At 41.9% G+C, this 20,744-nt stretch overlaps 1 protein-coding gene across 5 annotated transcripts in view; it reads right to left on the bottom strand.

Annotated features, from left to right (window-relative positions):
- LOC111855808 (metabotropic glutamate receptor 7-like) overlaps window positions 1-20,744 on the bottom strand; it is a 118,543-nt gene that overhangs the window by 31,315 nt on the left and 66,484 nt on the right. For all 5 annotated transcript variants that reach the window (XM_023835206.2, XM_072713657.1, XM_072713656.1 and 2 more), the window contains 3 exons: window positions 10,479-10,616; window positions 6,387-6,587; window positions 3,273-3,412 (listed from right to left, as the gene is read on the bottom strand). In XM_023835206.2, coding sequence (XP_023690974.1) covers window positions 3,273-3,412; window positions 6,387-6,587; window positions 10,479-10,616 — 479 coding nt within the window. The remainder of the gene's footprint in view (window positions 1-3,272; window positions 3,413-6,386; window positions 6,588-10,478; window positions 10,617-20,744) is intronic.

The raw sequence follows: 20,744 nt of genomic DNA, 5'->3' as shown, positions 1-20,744 counted from the left end.
GCAATGCAGCCCAAACTAAACAAGGACAAAATGATGACGTGAATTGTCAGATTTTCGTTATTAGTCAAGCTTCACTCCTATGCCTTCTGCCCAGCCACCCAGCAGTTGACATCGACAAAATATGACTTATTGGTAATGGTTAAAATGACTTTGTATAAAGAGACCCTTTTTTGATGACTGTTTTTCTGTGTTTTCGCTGCAGCAAGCTTGACAAGCATGTAAATGTCTTCATGAAGATCACTAGATGTTAGTGAGAATTAATTTTCTAAATTGATCTTTGTTTTGTTTCACTATACGAATAACAACAATATTAGGAAAATTTGGTAAATGTCTTTACAAAATATTTACCAATGTTTTTGTAATTTATAAATGCAGTTACTAAAAAGAACAAGGCAAAATAACATTAAAGGATGTGTTGTGCATTGGAATCGACAAAGGTACAGTAGATGAAATGACTACAGTCTGGTGAACGATAAAAAAGAAAAATTAAACATTATACAGAAATATCCAGAACACAGCTGCTACTGTCTTCCCCAGATACTTAACAATGATCAGTCATGAATCCTGAACAAGATAAACTTGTCAGCTGGAACTCAATGCTCTGGATCAGGGTCCAGCAAGTTACAAACCAGCCATGAATTCTGTGTGGTGTATTTGGGCTCCGGGCCCTGCAAAGGTGAAAAACAGAGTAATGTCTCCTGATATTTTGTCTTCATCTTGCTGCTGATCAGCCCCAACTCGTGGCCTAACTAGACGACCCCAAAAGGCCGGCATGCACCAAGGTGCCCTGAGAGTGTTGTCCTGCACGATTTAGGGTCAGCCCTCCACACAGGACCCCGCTTAAGAGTCAAAATTCCAATAAGGTCATCGGCAGGGTGTGGGTGACCCTGAAGAAAGTCCACGGAACTGGAGATAGGGACTTCACATTCAGAGACTACTATCATTGTTTTAAAGATTGTCTTTAACATATGAAGCATATGTTTCCCCACAAAAGTATTTGTTTACATGTAGAGAAACAGAATTTTCTTATCCTTTCTAAAAAATAAATAAATCTTGCATCCTTTTTTGGCAGATATGTCTCAATATTGAAGCCTTTGACATATTCTTTTATGATAATGAGGCTGTAACTTTCAGCACATGCATCATCTCTGGCCACACAGAAGAAGGCATGTGACCAAGGGGGCGGGACTATACAAGGAAAGCTGATTGGGGTGGGGCGGCTGGGTGGTTATGGGAACTGCAGTGGGAACAGAACATCGGAACAACTTTGGTGCTGACACAGAAGATCTTCAGAGTGGACTGAGAGCTTTGCATGGATTTATCTGTATTGCCATATGTCACGCTTGTTGTTGAAAGCTTTCAGGTAATCTCTGAATTTACTTGCAATGTTTAAAGGGCATCGTATGCCATGCAAGTCTACAGAAAGCAGTTAGAGGGCAGAAGTGAGCTTTTCTGTGCTCCTTATCAGCCATTTAAAAATCAGACACCTGGCCAATATGCCATAATTCTTTTGCTCTCTTTTAAAAATTTAGAGAAAATGTTTCACGATTAAATTACTTTTACAAATTCTGCTTAAAAGAAATGACATGAACATTTTAGGCAACGCAGTGTGGACTGTTATCCTGTCACATTGATTTTGGGATTCAGTTTCATCGCTCTCTGCTTGGTTGCTAGGATACCCAACTGTAGAACCTGTGCATAGTATGTCTGTACATACATCTATCACCAGAGAAATGCCATGTGCAGATATTTATATGTTCCTTTGTCGGATTTACAGGATTACCGCCTTCATAGAAACCAGTAGCTCAATGTTAAATCCAGACCTGGGTTTCGAAGGATTTTTCCAAAGAACATCTCCTACAAAAAAATCCACATAATTAGGTATAGGTGCCATGTTTCAGATGGAAGGCCTTAAAATATTCGCCATAGACAAATATTCTGGTTCAACACAGACCTAAATCCCAGAAGCAAAGACTGTGTTTATCCATAACCAAAAGAATTTAGCGATATAGGTCTCACAACATGTAGAAAATGGATTTATGAGATAGTTGAAGTGCACATGTTAACACAGAAAATAGAGATGTATGTGAAGGCATATGTAAGACATGTCTCAGAAGAATAAGGACATTGTGATACATGGCTGGTCATGCTCATTAAGATATATTTATATATAATATATATTAATAAATGCTTATTAGTAGCTAACAGTAAATTGGTGTATATTGGCATATTTAAATTCTAACTAATTTCAGTGTTGATTAATGACTGTGAGGCACTTTACCACATAATATGCATGTTCTGATGGTATACATTTATTATTAAACAGTTCTCTACGGAAAACTGAAATATTTGTGCGGACAGAATGGTTTATGTACCCCAGATTGGCCATCAATACAGAATAAGGTCAAGCCAACACAGGGAGCACAGAGGCCTTAATTATGCATAAATGTATAATGTATAGCAATATGTATTAGCAGAAAAGATGAGCAATCATATGGGAAAAGGTAATTAACACGTAGCTCATTTTTTCACACATTAGTCATAGAATGGCAGCCCAAATGAGTCTAGTACCTGCTTGAATAAACTCAAACTTTCTGAGCAAGTGAATGACTGAATGACAATGTGTTTCGCTTTTGTATTTGTATAGATCTGTATAGTGGAGGCATCATAGACGAATGCGCGATGACCTTAATGACCCACCGAGCTTGTCTACACAACCTGCTGAAGCTCTACATGTTTCTCCACTGAGTACTCATTAGCTCTGGTTCTCAAAGCGTCCTAACTAGCCCTCAGAGCCGGACCGGCAGACAGATGGCTCTCCGGTCATAGAGCTCGTCATCAAAGAGTTGCCCAAAGAAGCTGAGAATTAACTGCCCTGCTTCTCCTTAGTCAATTCTGCTAGTTATGTTGCTGGTAGCTTAGGCTCAGGGGTGGCTTGTGGCTCAGGTTAGGCCTTTGTACTTGTGATTGGAAGGTTGCTGGGTCAGATCCTGTCCTTAAAACAGTCGTGTCTCCATTGGGCCCATCAGCAAGGCCCTAAAACCCTCCCCTCCAAGAAATTCTCCAATGGGGCTAGATAAATGGCTGACCCTAAACTGGGATCCCACACTTCTAATGTGTATACAGAAGATGGGACATGCAAAAAGGAGCATTCCAATGTACCTGCACTTGGGCAAATAAACCATCATTTGAAATGTTACCATTGTGACACCTGAGTGTGATACAGCCCAGGGTGTGCGTCTCTTTCCCTCTGCACTGAAAGGTGGACCTACGCTGAGCTGCAGCGAGTCCATCCATTGGCCGACGAGCCGGTAACCTCCGGAGATGTTGCTGCCCGCCTGGTACTGGAACAGGTCGTAGCGTCCCGGGGCATCGCCGTTCTTGTTGAACGTCACGGGAGAGCCTGTGCTGCCTGCGTGAGAGATGCAGGGACACAAATCGAGGAGTGTCACGGCAGGATTTCAACACAGTGTATAACAGCATTCTGTCACCAGTATATGTTAGTACTTCAGGTTGTTGAGTCCAAATAGTGCTATCTGTAATCAAACACCATAGTATAATGATTTAAGAATTTGGAATTCAATGGCACACTTCACTTGTATGTTTCCTACTGTAAAAGATGTAAATATCTGTACCATACTGTAATCTAAAACCATTCTATGCCAGCAGGCCTTGCACAGTGTTCTTTTGTCAGATGTTCCATTTATTAGATCATCACCATGCTTTGCAACAAAAAACAATTCTGGTTTCTCATCTCATACCATGTATTAAGGTATGGCATCAAATCTGAAACGGTCAAAAACTATTTGCTCCACCAACTTGCCACAGGCTATACTTCCTACTTCCTGTTACCCATGACCCTACAGGTGCAATGAACAGTACTCATCATGAGGTATTGGGATGGGTTCAAGTAACTTGACAGGTAAGTTCTACATATAATTTGGTAATAATATGTGAAATAATATTTCAAATATAAATAGAAAACAAAAAATTCAATATGGCTCCAATACATTCCACTCTAAAATATGAAGTAAGTTCAAGGGAGGCGATATACAGTAGATGGGCTGACAGCTGTTGAGAGAAGTTGTTTACAAAGGATATTCTATGAGGTTCTGCCCTGGGGTATAGCAACCATGTAACGATGCAGTTATGTAAGAGGGGGACACAAAACCGGTTTCTTCTCTTTAATTTCCTTCCTGATCGAAGGACACAGTGGATTTCTGGCAGCCAAAGATCCATTATGACTGATCAACCCAGGAAGGAGGTCACAAGCCACTTCAGGAGTTAGAGAAGTTCAGGCGAAACCCATTTGCTGGTTGATAAAGGATGTCTCAGTGCCGCCGTAGGAGTTACGGTCGAGAATTGATGAGTCTTGAGAGTTCAGGTGACGCCTAAATGAATATTCATTAGCAATAATGCTGTTATTTGTTTAGTGCAGATTACACTCGCTTATCGATACAAATAGGGGGAAAAAATCCACCACTGCCAAAGTCATAATCGCGATGATGATCATAATCAAAATGTTTTGCAGGCTTTCTTCTCCTTGTTATTCATGAGCGCAGCTAAAGACAGGGTTCTTTAGAAGACAGAAAGTGAAGACATACAGTCCCTAGTGCTGCACAGCATGGCACTTTGGTACCGTTATTTATAGAATTAATATTCTCAACCAGTCATGTGTTGAGGGTCTGCTGCTTCTTTGCACACTACCCTTTATTATTGATATTCAAAGAATTAAGGTATGCAGCCATCCAACAAAAAATCTCATATGAATGGTAGGTGTTTGCTATGTACTGTAATGGGTCTGTACTCAGCCTCCTGGGTTTCTGCAAGGTCTACAGTGATGTCACTCATAGTGGAATCCAAACAAACGTGGCAGTGAGTGTGCTGCTTGTGTAGGGCAGGCCACAAAACGCCGGCCCTCTTTGGAAACAATCGCAAGGCTGCAAAGGCCACAGCTTCTTGAAATCCCATGATGAATGGCTTGATCTTCATGGTGAGAGCACTGCTCTGTGCCGACTACTCAAACGTGACACAACGATGACCTCATATTACCAAACAGGAATCTCCGATGCAAACAGAAGCGAACACCTAACGTCTGATGCAAAAGACCCCAAACAAGTCTCTGTAGGCCATGCATTACACTGCAAATAGCCCACTCTAAATGAACAAACTGAGTACATTCTGACCACATATCAATATAGTTTAATGAACATAAATGTATTTTTAACACATGGTAGCTCGCAGTTTTCCATAGTTGTTTTTGCATTACATTTGACAGAATAGTCAAAACCTAGTTTTTCATATGTGCCTAGTAATAAAAGTTCACACTGCCCCTGCATTCCCTGAAACTAACTGTAAATCTAAAGTCTATAATTTTCTTGACTTGGCAAGGCAAAAAGAGAAAAAGAGCTTCATACTCCTCATCCTTTTACTGAGGTACCAATACTCCCAAACATGTCGATGGGCTATTGTGAGAAATAGTAGCAATTTATTAAATACGCTGAAAAACAGTGGAATACCACAGTGAGAAAGGCAGCGTTGTGATGCAGGGTTCATGGCAGCGCCGAGCCCACAGGGAGCACGTCAGGCCTCCGGAAAGGTTTCCGATGCCCAGAGAGCGGAGAGAGTACAAGAATGGATACTGGTGATCTGCAACCGACACCTTTCTTCCGCTGCAGGTATTTCACAAAGTCATTACGCCAAGTCTCCCATCCCACTGGAGCATTAATGTAGGGAAACTGCCTTCTGGTGTGCAGAATTCCCTGCCCAGGCCCAAGATGCCACTCATCCTCGGGCTGTGTAAGCACCTGTCATCACTTTCCCAAGCGTGGGGACTTCTCACACTGAGGCGAGGAAATTCTTTCCCTGTTGTCGTGGACCTAGGTTGCATTTGGATTGATTAATGCTGGTTCCCATAATCACCTTTTTTTCGGAGCATCGCCAAAACCCGGACTCCAGTTAATGTTTTATGGAACAACAGATCCACGTTACAAATAAGTAGGTCATTTTGGGTAGGGTAAGCGAAGGTCAGCCAGCTTCACGTGCCACTAGTCGACATTAACCTCCAAGTTTAACCTCCAACCTACAAAAAAGAATTCCAGATGGTCTCCACTCGACATTATATGTTAACATTTAATTAGTGAATGCTTGATTCAAAAGCAACAAAACAAACGAGGATCATTGAGCAGGGTCAGCCAGCCTCCCTGGAGCAATTGGGGTTAAGGACCTTACTCAGGGGCTCAGTGGTAGTATGATTACTCAACCAGCCATGAGAGCTGAACTCGAGCCCTTCCAAACCTGAGCCCAGCTCCATGACCTCCTGCGCTACATCCTGCCCCACAAAATGGCTCCGACTTGGATTGATGTACATTAACACATGCTCTCACCATTGAAGCGGACATTGCGGATGTACTTGAGCAGCTTCTTGCCCCCAGCTTGCTCCATCTCAGGACACACGCCAGAGAGGTCAGGGCAGAGGTCCTTCTGCATGTTGTGCAGGGCGTGGGCCATGGCGTTCACCGCGTCGATCACGGACTGCACCTTCCCATCCTGCTGGTAAAACGAGTCGGTGCCGATTCGCTCCTGGCCTGGTGGGATGGAAAAGAGGCCAGTCAAGTGGGCGTATTGTACGTGATTTGAATGTTAATAAACTAGCTAATATAAGTATTAGCTGAGGGGTAGCACAGTCAGGGCAGTAGCTAGATATCTCAGGCACCCTGAGAAAATGTTACCATGGGCCCCCGGCTTGGGTTGGAACGTTCAGTCGCTCAGTTGATTTTGCCGAGTGGGGAGGATTTTGCGGCCCCTACAAAGTGCTGGGCCCCCTGAATCTGTCATGGTATCCCTGCCTCTCCCACACCCCTGGGCACCCCCACAGGCTAAAACCAGGCTAAGGTGAACTAGAGTGGGTGTGATCAGGTTGATTATCACAGTGTGGGGACCACAATGTAATAAAAACCTGTTCCTTTATGCAATTGTGAGGATCCTTGTCCAGTTCCCACAAAGGAAAATCTATTTTATAAAAATCTGTGAAAGCAATCAAAAAACTAAAAATGTGGAAAAATCCTGTATATTGTTTGGTTATTCATGGTAAAGGTTAGGACTGGATAAGGGATAGGTTTATCATAGTCAGGATTAGGGTTATGCCCATAGAGTCCCTGCAAAGATATGACTGTTTAACATGTGTGTGTTTGCATGCATGATTGTGCCCTGCGATGGGTTGATGCCCCATACAGGCTTGTTCCCTACGTTCGCCCCTGTAGCTTCAGAAATAGACTCTAGACCCCCATCACCTAACTGGATGCCCTAATCGGATGGGGGAGGATGAAACCCATGTCTAACTGGCCTAACTTTAAAATGCAAAAATATACTCTTCCGATTGTGAGCCTAGCAAAGTATTAAAAATTCTTTCTACCAAAACCATTAATACCCGTTGCCGTGTCAGGGAAACACGCGGGACTCCTGCACTCATCCCAGATAAAGCTGCTCAGTCTTCATGTGAATGCATAAGAAAGCTGATTCTCCTGTGCACAGGTCTGGCATGGGGTTTAAAATAGCCCAGGTTTACTTTGTTACCGTCAGAGGATGATCCACAGATAATACTGCAGCTGACGTCAATCTCCTCCAACGGGGCTTCCCGACTCTGCCCCGGCACATCAACACGAAATTACCCAGAATGCAACGGAAGCAGGAAACCCTTCCAAAGCTCCCTTTGACACAACAGCCACTGCAATGTATCAGCAGATCATGGCAGAAATGAATCATACTAAGCTCTACTGGATTTACCAGACAGTACACCAATGCTCATGCCAACAACTCTCCACATTGCACCCCCTAGAGATCGATCTAGTAAACTTACTTAACAGTATATTGTTCCATTTTTGACATAATGATAATATCTTGCTTAATATGTACTTGGTCACAATCCAGCCTTCATGAGCTACACTGTCCATGGTTTAAAGAGCAGCACTATACTAGATGCACAACTGGCCTACTTTCTATATAAAGCACTTCTGGCAAATTAAAATAACAGCTGGAGGTGTAAATAATTTAACTGCAGAACCGTGTTACACACTACAGCCCACATATTTAACTTTTGTGCTTAAAAATAGTGCCTGTGATCCCCTAACCAGAGAAAAAAGGAAAACAGAGTTGTCTCCTAATTCTCTTTACTTGCAGAGTATTTCCTGCCCATGTCGTGGGCAGACGGCACAAGTCTGGGAGTTCATCCATCAGTGAGTTTGTCGCGTGTGACACAAACGATCAGTCAGTGCCGCTAAATTAAAGAGAGGCAGAAACGGGAGATTCGCTCCGTGAAAGGAGGGAGGTAATGAAGATGTCATACAGTAAAACTTTTCTTATCATAAGAGCTTCCGAGTGCCATCCCTGAAAACACCGGCCTATTTTTGTTGACGTGCTTTTGTTAAAAAGGTGAGAGCACCCAATAAACCACGTCTACTTATTATGCAAAGCGCTTGCGGGAAGGAGATAAACGCAAGTATACAAGCTGGAATAAGCGATGCCCGGTCAGACGACGACATGAATATTCCTAAATTAAAAGCAGAGACGGCTCTTGCTCTGCAGCATACAAGAAAGAGGCCTGTCACAATAATTATGCTCCCTGGCTCAGATTCCGTCACTTGTCAGTAGATCCATGGGCCTGTAAAACAAAGATAAACACGCTGTGTAATGTTGATGAACAGATGAACGTGGGCAGAGTGGCACATGCTGAATAGGGTCGAGAGTGAGAGATTCGACCAGTTTTACCCTTTATCTTCCAGGAGCATGATCGCCCAATTCACATTATGTCTGTTTAAAAAAATTGTGTTTGAAAGGTTCTGGGCTTTGTACAGTATATATTACATATAATGCATACTATTTGTATTATATACTTTACCATATACTGCTATATATCAGTGTCGGTAATTAGATCACTGAGCATTTGGATGCAGAAATACTTTAATAAGTCCTGCTGTTTCCCACATATGAAATCATATGTTGTATGCAGCTAGCTGTTTACTATTCTCTGCATAGCAGCTTTTGGAATTATGGTTTCAGATGCGTGAGCAAATAGCACAGTATCTCTAAACCAATATTGCACAATGCATTGGGTCTTTAATCCTGTTTACGCGACGTGGGAACCAACTCCTGGCCTGTCATCTGAAATAAACTCTGACACGAGAATCACAAAAAGACACGGCTAGAATGAATCAGATGCTTTACATTTTAAAGCATTTACAAAGCGTATTGAGACAAAGAGGGCGATACGGACCCCATACAGCTGTGACTGAATGGCACTATAACCTCATTTCAGAGTTCAGAGAATGGGCGTCTGAAAATATTTCCAGAAGCTTTGCCCACGACTCCGGCAGCGGCCTGGGCTGGCTGTTAACTTCCTCCATTACGTCTCGTCTGCAGGACTAGAACAGCACTGTGGAGGCAGAGAGGAACGTGGAGAGAGATGAAATCCTATCGATGCTGTCATTTCATCTCATTAAGAGGAAAGCGCTGCAAATGAGCCGAGCGGATAATGGTCTAAATGGAAAAAGTGTATTAAGAGGAAGGGGGGTAACAGCATCCGCAAACATTACCCTAAGTCCTCGCACTTAGGCGATTAATTTCCTCTATTCGTTTACTTAAGAAACGCGGGCATCAATCGGCACGGGTCTCCGTCACCAGGGGAATTAAATTATCATGAGGGCAGCAGTGTGGGGACCCCTCCCCGCCGTGTGCGGCTCCCTCTGATGTGTGTGACCGGAGGCTACGGAGCAGCGAGAGGCAATTAGCCCGTCCACATGCGGCGCCGGTACGTGCGGCTCAGCGATCTGCGGCTAAGTGATGCGTCGCTACACTTTCTGATCCCAACAAACGGGGAGCATTCCCAGAAGGTTTCACATAAAATGGGCAGTACAGGCAGCTCCCGACTTAAGTAAATCCGGATTTACGCAGTCCCTGGATCGACTGAGTCTTGCTCAGGGGGCCAACACGACATCACTCTGGCAGCTCTAGGATTTAAGCTAGCAACCTTCCGATCAGCCAACCCGCATCATCCCAAAATATCTGAGATACGTAGATTTTCTGGAAGCACTAAGACAAAAAGGCAACATACGTCTGCAAGTAATTTTGCACTTTCCACATAAATTGTAACCCTTTCTTCAAGTGTAAGTTGCTTTTGACAAAAGTGTCATATAGGTGCAAAAAAATAAGTACTACAATAACATTATATCATAATAAACTCTGCCCTGAGACAGACATGTATCCCATCAAGGGTGTCCCGTGCTTGGCTCCCTGTGCACCTTACACTCCAAGCCCTCTGTGACCCCGTACAGGATAAGCAGTTGGAAGGGTGGATATATCGCTGGTGGATGGATGAGTAAGAGAAACTGACTCAATACACTGAGGCTCATGACTTCTACAAAGCTGTCTCCACTGCACAAACTCCTCCTCTTCTGTAAACAGAGTTGCTCCATCCTCCATACCTGTGCATTTGCGACTGGTGTCCTCTTTCTTGGAAGAGCTCATCAGCTTACAGTTGAAGTTCTCCTCCCAGAACTCAGCAAACCACACATTCCTGCGGTTGTTTTCCAGGGTGCGGGAGGTGAAGTAGGTGTCAAATCCTGTGAAACCATATACACAGTTATGGAGTAAGATATACAGCTCTAAGTATCTTAAAGCTTAATTTTTTTTAGTTCAGTGTTTCCACACCCGGTCCTTGGGGACCCCCAGACAGTTCACATTTTTGCATCCTCCCAGCTCCCAGCAACAAAAATTTGGACTGTCTGGGGGTCCCCAATGACCAGGCTGGGAACACTGGTTTAGTTGACAGACAACTTCATTTTGTTGTCTAATGAAGGTAAACCATTTTTCCAACATTTCTCCAGCTGTGTGGACCAAGTATTCAAATAATTGCAGCAGGAAAGCTGGTCCAAGGGGCATCAACGTCTCCAAATGCAGTCTTGCTTTATTAAACTGAGTGAAGTTCTCCTGTGAATATAACATACTTAACTTGTAGTTATAATTATGTCCCTTAGGGTAACTGGAGGATAACAAACAGTCTGTCTAATACATCGTTGTTGTTTGGCATGCGGCTTTACACTCTACCTGTATACTCTATTTCATCAATCCAATAAAACTTCCTCTTAATGGTAACCGGGTTTCAACTGGTTGCATTGCACTAATTTATCAATTGCTCCTTTGAATCTCTTCATCAAGTGGTACTTCAAACATACTGACAAACGAACAAGCCAATGCCAAACTTTCTGATTTTCAGCAAGTCATGCAAGTCCCCTTGTGGGATACAGCAGCAAAACAAGCCTTGCATTATATTTATAGGAGATGCGTCTATCCAAAGCAAGATACAGTGAGAAAGCAGGGGCAGCCAGTCCCCAGAGCAATTGGGGGTTGAATGGTGAAATCAGGATTTGAACCGGCGACCTTTCAATCACAGCCATGGTGTCATAACACACTGAACCACAGACTGCCACCAAAACATCATTGCTTGCAAACAGTACTTTTTCGGGGTTTTTTCTCCCCTTGCCTTGGTAATTGTTATCCAGGACAAAGGAATTAACTATTCACCTGTAGGGAGGGCTGAAGGAATATTTCTTGCACGAGTGAGACAATATAGATGTTGAAATCGACCTTGCTTTTCCTAGACTCACATGTACCGTCCTGGGTGCCATTTCAGGGGAGGGCACACGGCGAGCACATCTGGATGGATCGACACAATACGAGGCTCTAAAAGCACAGCGGGGACAGGCAATTTCCCCACAACACTGGAGACCCTGCAAGGCCAATATCCTGCAATTAATGCAGCAGATCGAGGGCCACTCTGCTCCCCGCCTTTTACCTGAGGCAGCAGTGGGCAGAAAATCCAGCACAAAGGCCAGTCGGGGCCACGTTAGCGAACACAGCAATTAGACATACTGGCCAATAAGTCTTGAAAGGTAGCTGCTACTTTGAAATGGGAAAATATGGATGAAAACTGCCAAACAAGCTTTTTGCTGGCAATTGCAGGAATGGATGGGTTTATAAGGAGAGATTCCTCACTAACAGTATCAAAATACACATATACATACATATTTATATATAAATCAACTATATATAAGAACTATGTGAATATACACGTGTATGTGTATATATGTAAATGTATTATATAAAGCTGCCTACAAGGGAGAATGATAGTGTCACATCACATGACCTGGCCATCTGACCTACCCACAGTTGTGGAGGAGTTTGACCAGAGAGTGAAGGAAAAATGCAGCCAATGAGAATTCACTGGAGATCAATACACACACACACACACACACACACACACACACGCATGTAGGGTAAACATATCCTTATGGGGACCGCTCATTCATTTCAATGGGAAAAATGCTAACGCTAACTATGACAACCTTAACCCCTACCCTGCCCTAACCATAACCATAAGTAACCTAACAAAATACAAGAGTTTTTACATTTTTAGTTTTTTCATAGCAGTCACCGATTTTTATAAAATAGAGTTTTCCCTTATGGGGACCAGGAAACAAAAAACAGATATTTAACACATTAAGTCACAATTCTACTTTGAAATTTCTCCCAGAATGTTAGTCCACGGTGATTGTATAAGTGGAGAATAATTAAAGTACTTTAACTGTTATGTTCTCGCTGACCTTTGATTCATTCAAATTATGTTAAATTTTCAACTTTGCACATGCCCTTAATTTCAGCAGGGCACAGCCGTGGCCCGTAGGCAGCCCTTTGTCTCACCCATTCACTGGAAATCGAATTGAGTAATTTACAGTTAATGAAAGTCACGGGTACAAAATATCAAATGGTGGTCAGTGCAGGCAGTGGGTCCATTACACAGTCACGGGATACCACTTTCACCATTTTCTAATTCAATTACAACACCGCTTGAGATTGTTTTTTGGTCCACAGTCACTACAGTAAAACGCTAACCCCCCCCCCCAAGGTGAATACCATGTAAGTTTTTAAAGTATATGTATGTACAGTATATACAGCACTGTGGAAGGTATTTGGCTATCAAAGAAAATTATTAAACCTATTTACCTGGGTAGTAAGTGTATATTTGGTTAGAAAAAAAATTAACAATGTAACAAAAGAATATAGACAATATATTAGTGTGTGTGTGTGTATGTGTGTTTGTGTGAGCGGGTTTACCTATCCTTATGGGGACCAAAAAACAATCTCAAGCGGTGTTGTAATTGAATTAGAAAATGGTGAAAGTGGTATCCCGTGACTGTGTAATGGACCCACTGCCTGCACTGACCACCATTTGATATTTTGTACCCGTGACTTTCATTAACTGTAAATTACTCAATTCGATTTCCAGTGAATGGGTGAGACAAAGGGCTGCCTACGGGCCACGGCTGTGCCCTGCTGAAATTAAGGGCATGTGCAAAGTTGAAAATTTAACATAATTTGAATGAATCAAAGGTCAGCGAGAACATAACAGTTAAAGTACTTTAATTATTCTCCACTTATACAATCACCGTGGACTAACATTCTGGGAGAAATTTCAAAGTAGAATTGTGACTAATTAAAATAAATTAAACATGGAATATAAAGTTGAAGATGTTCTCTTGGGCTTTGAGTGTAATGCAATCCGGTAATAAGCCCCTATCTTTATCCAGAACACTACTCAGTTTAACATTCTGTGCTATTGCAGATTTTTGACTAGCACTCAGAACACTACTCAACCAGGCACTGAATCATGGCCTCTAGACTGGCCAGATCTTTCATAGTTTATCTATAAGTGTATAATGGTCCTAAGGTATGGTCGCTGAAGACAGATGTTCTGTAAGAGTGAGGGCTACTCTGTTGCCTGACTTTGCTTGAACAATTAACATGTTTATTTAACTCATATTGCCAAGACTGAAATCTAGAAATTATTATTTTTACTCTTGGGATGCTGATACAAACTGACTGTGGTGATTTACACAGATGAGATCAAACAGAAAGATTCCAGCATCGAAAGCCTTTTGAGTATCAGTCATAAGAGGAATTAATGCATTAAGAGACTTTATGGCCCCAGGATACTTTATAATAAGTTGGTGCAATTGCAGTTTCCTTCTATACAGTAGCTCTTGACTAGTGAATATACTCAGTCACAAAAGTATAAATTACAGATTTGTTGACAGTGTTGCATGGCATGAGCAAACAGTTGTGGAAAAGACACATCAACAAACGACTTCACTACGGTTTATTAATAAACATCCCTATTAGTCGAAACTGAGCCATGATTTAAGTACTAAGTTGTTCAATAAGAAATGAAGACACGAAAACATGATGGAAATTGTCCTTGAGCAGATGCATTACAGAGAACCCCACATTAATAATTGAATACCATAACGCAGGCAAATGGAAAATACTCCTCCTAAAGCAACGAAATGCATGACGCATTTGCAAACATCTCTTGGGCAGGGAAGAAGGTTTGTACCGACAATTGTAAGTGTTTAGGGTGTTGGCAATAAGTGGAGGATAATACACCAACATCCTGATGCACCAATATATGAAACTTAAACCCAAAAGAAGTGGTACGATTACACAAAAGACATGCATTGTCTGCAAAGACGAACTCCACTATAAAGTATATGACAGTATTATGGGGAAATATTTCTGAATAATCTTTTAACAACTACTCATAGAAACAAGTAACACCTCTGACTAGAGAAAGTACATCAGCAAATAAACGCATAAATCCTGAGATGATAAGACCACAGCCACTGGGATTAAACATCAATCTGATGTCTGAGCAGTGTTGTGAGGCTTTTAAAGTAAAAAAACAAAAACAAAAACAACTCTGTATTCTATCTAGAACCAGAGTTCCCCTGATAGAATGGGGCCTCACATCACTATGCTCCACATCTCCCTGAATAATAGTCCACGGCTTATTTCACTGCCTTGCAATGGGTTGGTGCCCCATCCTAGGTTGCTCCCTGTCTTGTGCCCATAGACTCCTGACTAGGGCAAGCAATTACAAAAAATGGATGGATGGATGGATAGATGGGCTTATTATGTTTCACTAAATAACTCATCTTTCTATCTTGTTCCCTGTACATTTACATCAGTCCCACAACTTTCATGGCATATAACAAAACTGCCACCTCATTTTCTGAAAAATCAGTCAGTGTAGTCTACTTATTATTGTTTGTCTAACGGACTCATGAACCTTCAAGACCTTCTAAAGTTTTTCTCAAATATCTTTTGATAAAAAAATGTTTGTTGTTGGAATCTTGGGTTTCCTAGAGTTTATTTATATTTTGTTAATAATCCCCTTAAGAAATGATCTGGTTGATCTGTATACAGTATATCCCAAACAAATTAGATGACGTTCATAGGAAGGAATTGCACTTTAAGTGCAGAAATACTGTTAGATTTTTATAGTTAACATTTAGGAATACTTTAGCTTTCACATGATGGTGGAGTCTGTTGTGTTAGTTCTTTATGCATTAAAGACGGCGCAGGCTGGAATAAGCTGTTTAACTGAAACCCCAAGCTGAGTGAACTCAATTATTTAACCTCAGAGCATCAGCCTACAGAGGATCCTGCAGTAAGGCAGATCATACAAGCTGCTGATCGATACTTTTCACCCATCTGAGGCAATGAATTAATGTGACTATATTTCATAATCAGTGCCCATTGTCTGCACAAGGAGGCAATGGCTCACATAAGGGGCACAGTTGTTCGTCATTGCTTTGGGGGGGGGGGGAGTTTGGGGCAACAGTGAACTCACTCTGTCGATTCCAGGATTTAAACCGGCAACCTCCCAGTCACAAGCACGACACCCTAACCCCCTGAACCATACGGCCTCCCCGCCTTTTGAAAATGAGGAGCTGAAAGAGCACCAGACACTAAGCATCGTCGAGGTCCACAGACAGTCAGACGCTGTGGGCTCCTCACCTCCTCCTTGTCTGTTTCTGCACTCTCCCCACTGCTCCCTATCTCCTTGTCAACCCGGGCGGCGGAATAAAAGCCTCTCCACCGCCATTTTTTGCGTTGATACCCTAATCAGCAGAAACATCGCGGTTCCCACTTTTTGTGGAAGGCCTCCTTAAGCTCTGCTTGGAGGATAAAAGACTTATCTGGGAATCTTTCTCAGTTTGCTTAACATTTTTTGGAACATTCCTCGCCTTGGTGACCTCTTTTGATGGATAAATACAGTATAAGGCCAAGTGACTTTTGGCTTTACTTATAGGGTTCTCTAGGGTTTTGCTGGTACAGTAACACACCACAGGTCACTGTGCTATGGTGTGTGTGTGTGTGTGTATGGGTTATGTACATATTATATTACAGGGAACAAATGTCCCCACAATGTGACAAAAACCTGATATTTTGACATTGTAGGGACTACTTAAACTACAAATGCCAAAAGCTTAGGGCTGGGTAGGGATTAAGGTTGTCATCTTTGGGATTATGGTTTTTTTCCATAGAAAGAAATGGATGGTCCACACAAACAGGTGAATACAAATTTGTGTGTGAGTGTGTGAGTATGTCTGTGTGCTTGTGTGTATGTACACATAGTAACCCTTCACATCTGTGGACTGCACATTCGGTCATTTTCAGGTTTGCCGTGAACAATTAAACGGGAATATTTTGGAGCTGGTTTAAACATTATAGAATCTGGCAGACAATGTGTAGCCAAAACCAATACTAAAACGATCTGGATCACATAAAATCATATAATATATAGATATTAGTGTAAGTGCATATACTATATCTTTAATATTAAAAGTCTTGGCGTGGGAACGGCATGTATCTTTGTCTGGCAACCAGCCTCTGTTTTTGCAACTACAAAAAAACTGTATAGACCAGCATAGCCAGCATAAAGCATACCAGTTATACCAGCATATGTTGTGTTTGGGTGCTAGTGGGCCAGCATCATTAATGAAATATTGCTGGTGGACCAGTTTCATGTGCAGGTAGTTAGCTATGCATAGCTATGCTGGTCCACCAGCTACACCAGCACCAAACCAGCACTAACCAGCAAAAGAAATAATGCTGGTCTATGCTGTTTTTTTCAGCAGGATGGGCCAAAACATACTCAGTACTGCTTCCACTGTATACAGTAATACAGTCAAACCTCCCTTATTCGGGCAGAATGGGACCGAGGGGTGCCCGTAAGAGATGCCCGTAACTTAGAAATACATGGACAGTACAGTACAACTTACACATACAAACTACATGATATTTATGAGGTGTAAGGCTTATATATAGGATGCTATTTCAGTCTGAGCTAGCGAATCATCCCGTTTTATTCTTGCAGTGATCATCCAGTTTTTAACCAGCAGCAAGTGAGCTGGATGATTTTTTTCTTTACTCTTCCAAATATCGCCTACCGTAGACTTAGCCACTCCAAAATGGTCTGAAACAACTCTGTGTGATTTTCCTTTTCGTATCTCTGTAATGATATCGAGCTTCTTTTGGAGGGACGTGACACTACGCTTCCTTTTTGAAGCCATGGATTTTGCAGTGTTCCGTGCCGCTGTAAGTTCAGCTCCGCCCACAGCCTCGTCCTCTAGCTCGCCCTCCATTCGACATTCGCTCCGCCTCCACGTGCAGACCCCGCCCACAACTCTCTGTATGCGGCATTCGTCACTTTCGTCTTCCGAAGTGAGAAGATGTATCGGGAGCTCTGCTCTAACTTTTCTTTGATGGATATTACTGTGTATGATTTGTTTGATTTATTGAATATCTGATTTTCGCTTTGTCCTTGTCTGTGCTTTCGCTTGGGTTTACTTGTTATTTGGTTTCGAACTCTATCCCGGTTTTTGTTTAACGTCTTCGCGCGGCCCTCGGACGTTTTGATCTCTGTTGTGTATGCTCTGTCACTGTGTGTGTGACAGGTGCATAGGGAGTGACTGCCATTTTTCTTTTGCGAGTTTATGTTGTATGCTGTTGTTTGGATTGGGAGTAAGGTGTAGAATTTGTCGCTGTGTTTTTATCTTCTCTGCACTTAGGTAAGTTAGCTTAGGGTTGCGTTCGGAAGCTGGGTTTTGTTTATTGTTTTCTGAGTCCTCTTGCAACGGGTTTATTTGTCCGTGGCGTGTCAATAAAAACAGAAAAATATTTTAAAATACCCCTTTGTCCACGTGTGTTAGCTGCTGGTAACAGCTGCTGGTTGTGTAAAATGAATTTGCGCATGCGCGTGCCTACAGCTGCCCTGAAGAGGGATGTGCCTGTATATTGGGGCATTAGATGGGTTGTATATTTTATATAAGGTCAAGATAAATGGAAAAACAATTTGACATGCAAAGTACCGTACAGTACTGTTTGTTTAGAAATTGGTAATAAAAAGCTAGCAGACTGTTATGGGTTGAGGTTAGATGTGTTCAAGTGTTATTTTTGCTTATTTTCACATTCGCGGGGATCTTACATATGTGACAAGCTTATGGTTTATATCTGTAACTTTTCTTTTTAATCTGTTACCTTTTTCATTTCCACTCACTTATCAACAGTCGTTTACACTTTTACCAATACATTTTGATCCAAACCACTCAGCTTGTCTGTCATGCACTGAAAGGAAATCATCTTATACCCTTTTATTATCAAATTACAGTCAGTCCCCCAATAGATCAAGGCAGGGGGGCTGCTTAGTGAGGAGGAGTCACTGCCATTTTTTTAGTTCTTAATCTACTGGAGCTAAATGAATTCTTCTGGTCGTATTTTATTTTTCAGGAATGTTTGACAGGGCAGACAAGAGTGATTCAGTGAAATCCATTACCTGACAAATATACGTGTCGTTCTCATATTTAAATGAGAAAGCATGCATATTTTAACCTTTTGGATCTTGAGACTGTTAAGAGTAAGTGCTTTGCTGAGGATTACAACACTAGTGTCTCTTTCCGTCCCCCTACAACTTTCTAGAATATTCCATGACCGCATAAAGCTCTGTCTGATGGCTCCCCGCAGCTGCTGTACAATCACATCAGTGCAACTGCCAGCTCCTTAAGTGTAATCAGCTCTGATGCTGCTACAATCACCACTGGTGGCGTGACGCTGTATGTTCGTAGCGCCGCAGTCTTACACAGGCTCCTCTGCATTCATTCTACTTCCATTCCGAAGTTGGCAGTATACTTATTGCAATACGCAAAGAATGCAAAAATGTACACTCGCCGCATCCTGTAAACCTTCCAACAGGAGGTACTACTTACTATCAGTGGCGGTACATTTCTGAGAGGGCCTGGTGTGGGGAGAGGAGCAAGCAGGGCTGCTGTACGGCTCATGCAGCATAACCCGATGCTCCTAATCCTTTATACTGATTTGTTGCACCCATCCCTTGTTCCCAGGATTTCTTTCAATTGGTGTATTTTTAATGGCACTTTCAACCCCTGAAATCCAATGTCGCATCATTATATTCATTCTGTAGACCACACCTATATATCAAGAACCTAGGGGGGGAAGGTTTAAGTGGAACATGTTATTAATGAAGATAACATATCACCAAAGAAGGAGTGGAGTGTGTGGCTCAGCGCATTAGGACTTGCTCTCCATGGTCAAAAAGTTACTGGTTCAAATCCTGGGGCCAGCAGACCGATAGTAAGATGGGAAAGGTGAAATGGCCAGTTCCCCATGGGAGATGAATAAAGTCCCACAAACAGCATCTTTTCCCAAAATTAGCTAACATGTCCTTCTCTGAATCTGCCTAACATGTGTGCTTAATCTCCTTCAGTGAAACCACTCTACTCTTTCCTTCCCTACTAACTATCACCCTTTACTGCTCTTGCCTGCTCCTTCCTTGAGCCCCTATATTTTGACTTCCTACTCCTGGCTATATATATATATATATATAGACTAACAATATATGCTACAAGCTATAGGCTAACGCATATTGGCTAACAACAAACAAACTGCTTATAACCGTGTATCTGTTGGGGGGTGCCAGGCGCTGTGGCCACACTTCGTTGCACTAGGGAAAGAGTCAGGTGACACGTATTATTATCTTCATTAACAACATGTTCCACTTGGCCCTTGTCCCCTGGGTTCTTGATATATAGGTGAGTTCCTTTAAAAAAAAAAGAACAACAGAAATTTGGGTCAGACAATCGACTCGGGCCGAGTTAAGTGCTCTACTGGAGCTGTAAAGAGTCCCAAAATGCAGCAATCTGATCTGTCGTTTACTCCAGACCCCTGGCTTTTCACAACAAGCATCAGATGTCTCCTTCTTCAGTACTTCCACAGGTACTATTGAAGTCAAAAGAATAAAGCTTCAGCTTAGTAATAATAATGGTAACACTTTACTAGAGGGCACAAATATTGTTGTATTACACTTACTTACTGTATATATAAATTAACCACAAACTAAGTCTTAGTTACATGCTGATCTTATATTTGTTACTCATTAATGAATCTTTTATCTCAAGCAATGACTATATTTGTTACTATATCTGTTAATTCTATAAACCTTTGTGAACTACTGAAGGAACAAGTAATGAATAACACAAGTGAAATACCTAATTAATGTTTGTTCATCATTAATGAATTATGATGCATTTTTATTTCAAGTAGCAACAATATTTGTTCATTAATTTTATTTCAGTAGTAAATGAGTTACTACTATTTGCGCCCCATCAAGCAAAGTGTTGCCATAATAATAATAATAATAATAATAATAATAATAATAATAATAATAATATATTGATTTATAGTTTAGAAGTCTATGAGAAGTCTATGGGAAGCTATTCATTAACAAGGGGGTGGTGATCTTAAACAGTGACTACTGAGGTATAAGCCAGTCA

This window comes from Paramormyrops kingsleyae, chromosome 6 (genome assembly GCF_048594095.1).
Source record: "Paramormyrops kingsleyae isolate MSU_618 chromosome 6, PKINGS_0.4, whole genome shotgun sequence".
Taxonomy (NCBI): domain Eukaryota; kingdom Metazoa; phylum Chordata; class Actinopteri; order Osteoglossiformes; family Mormyridae; genus Paramormyrops; species Paramormyrops kingsleyae.
This window is presented reverse-complemented; position numbering and strand designations above follow the sequence as displayed.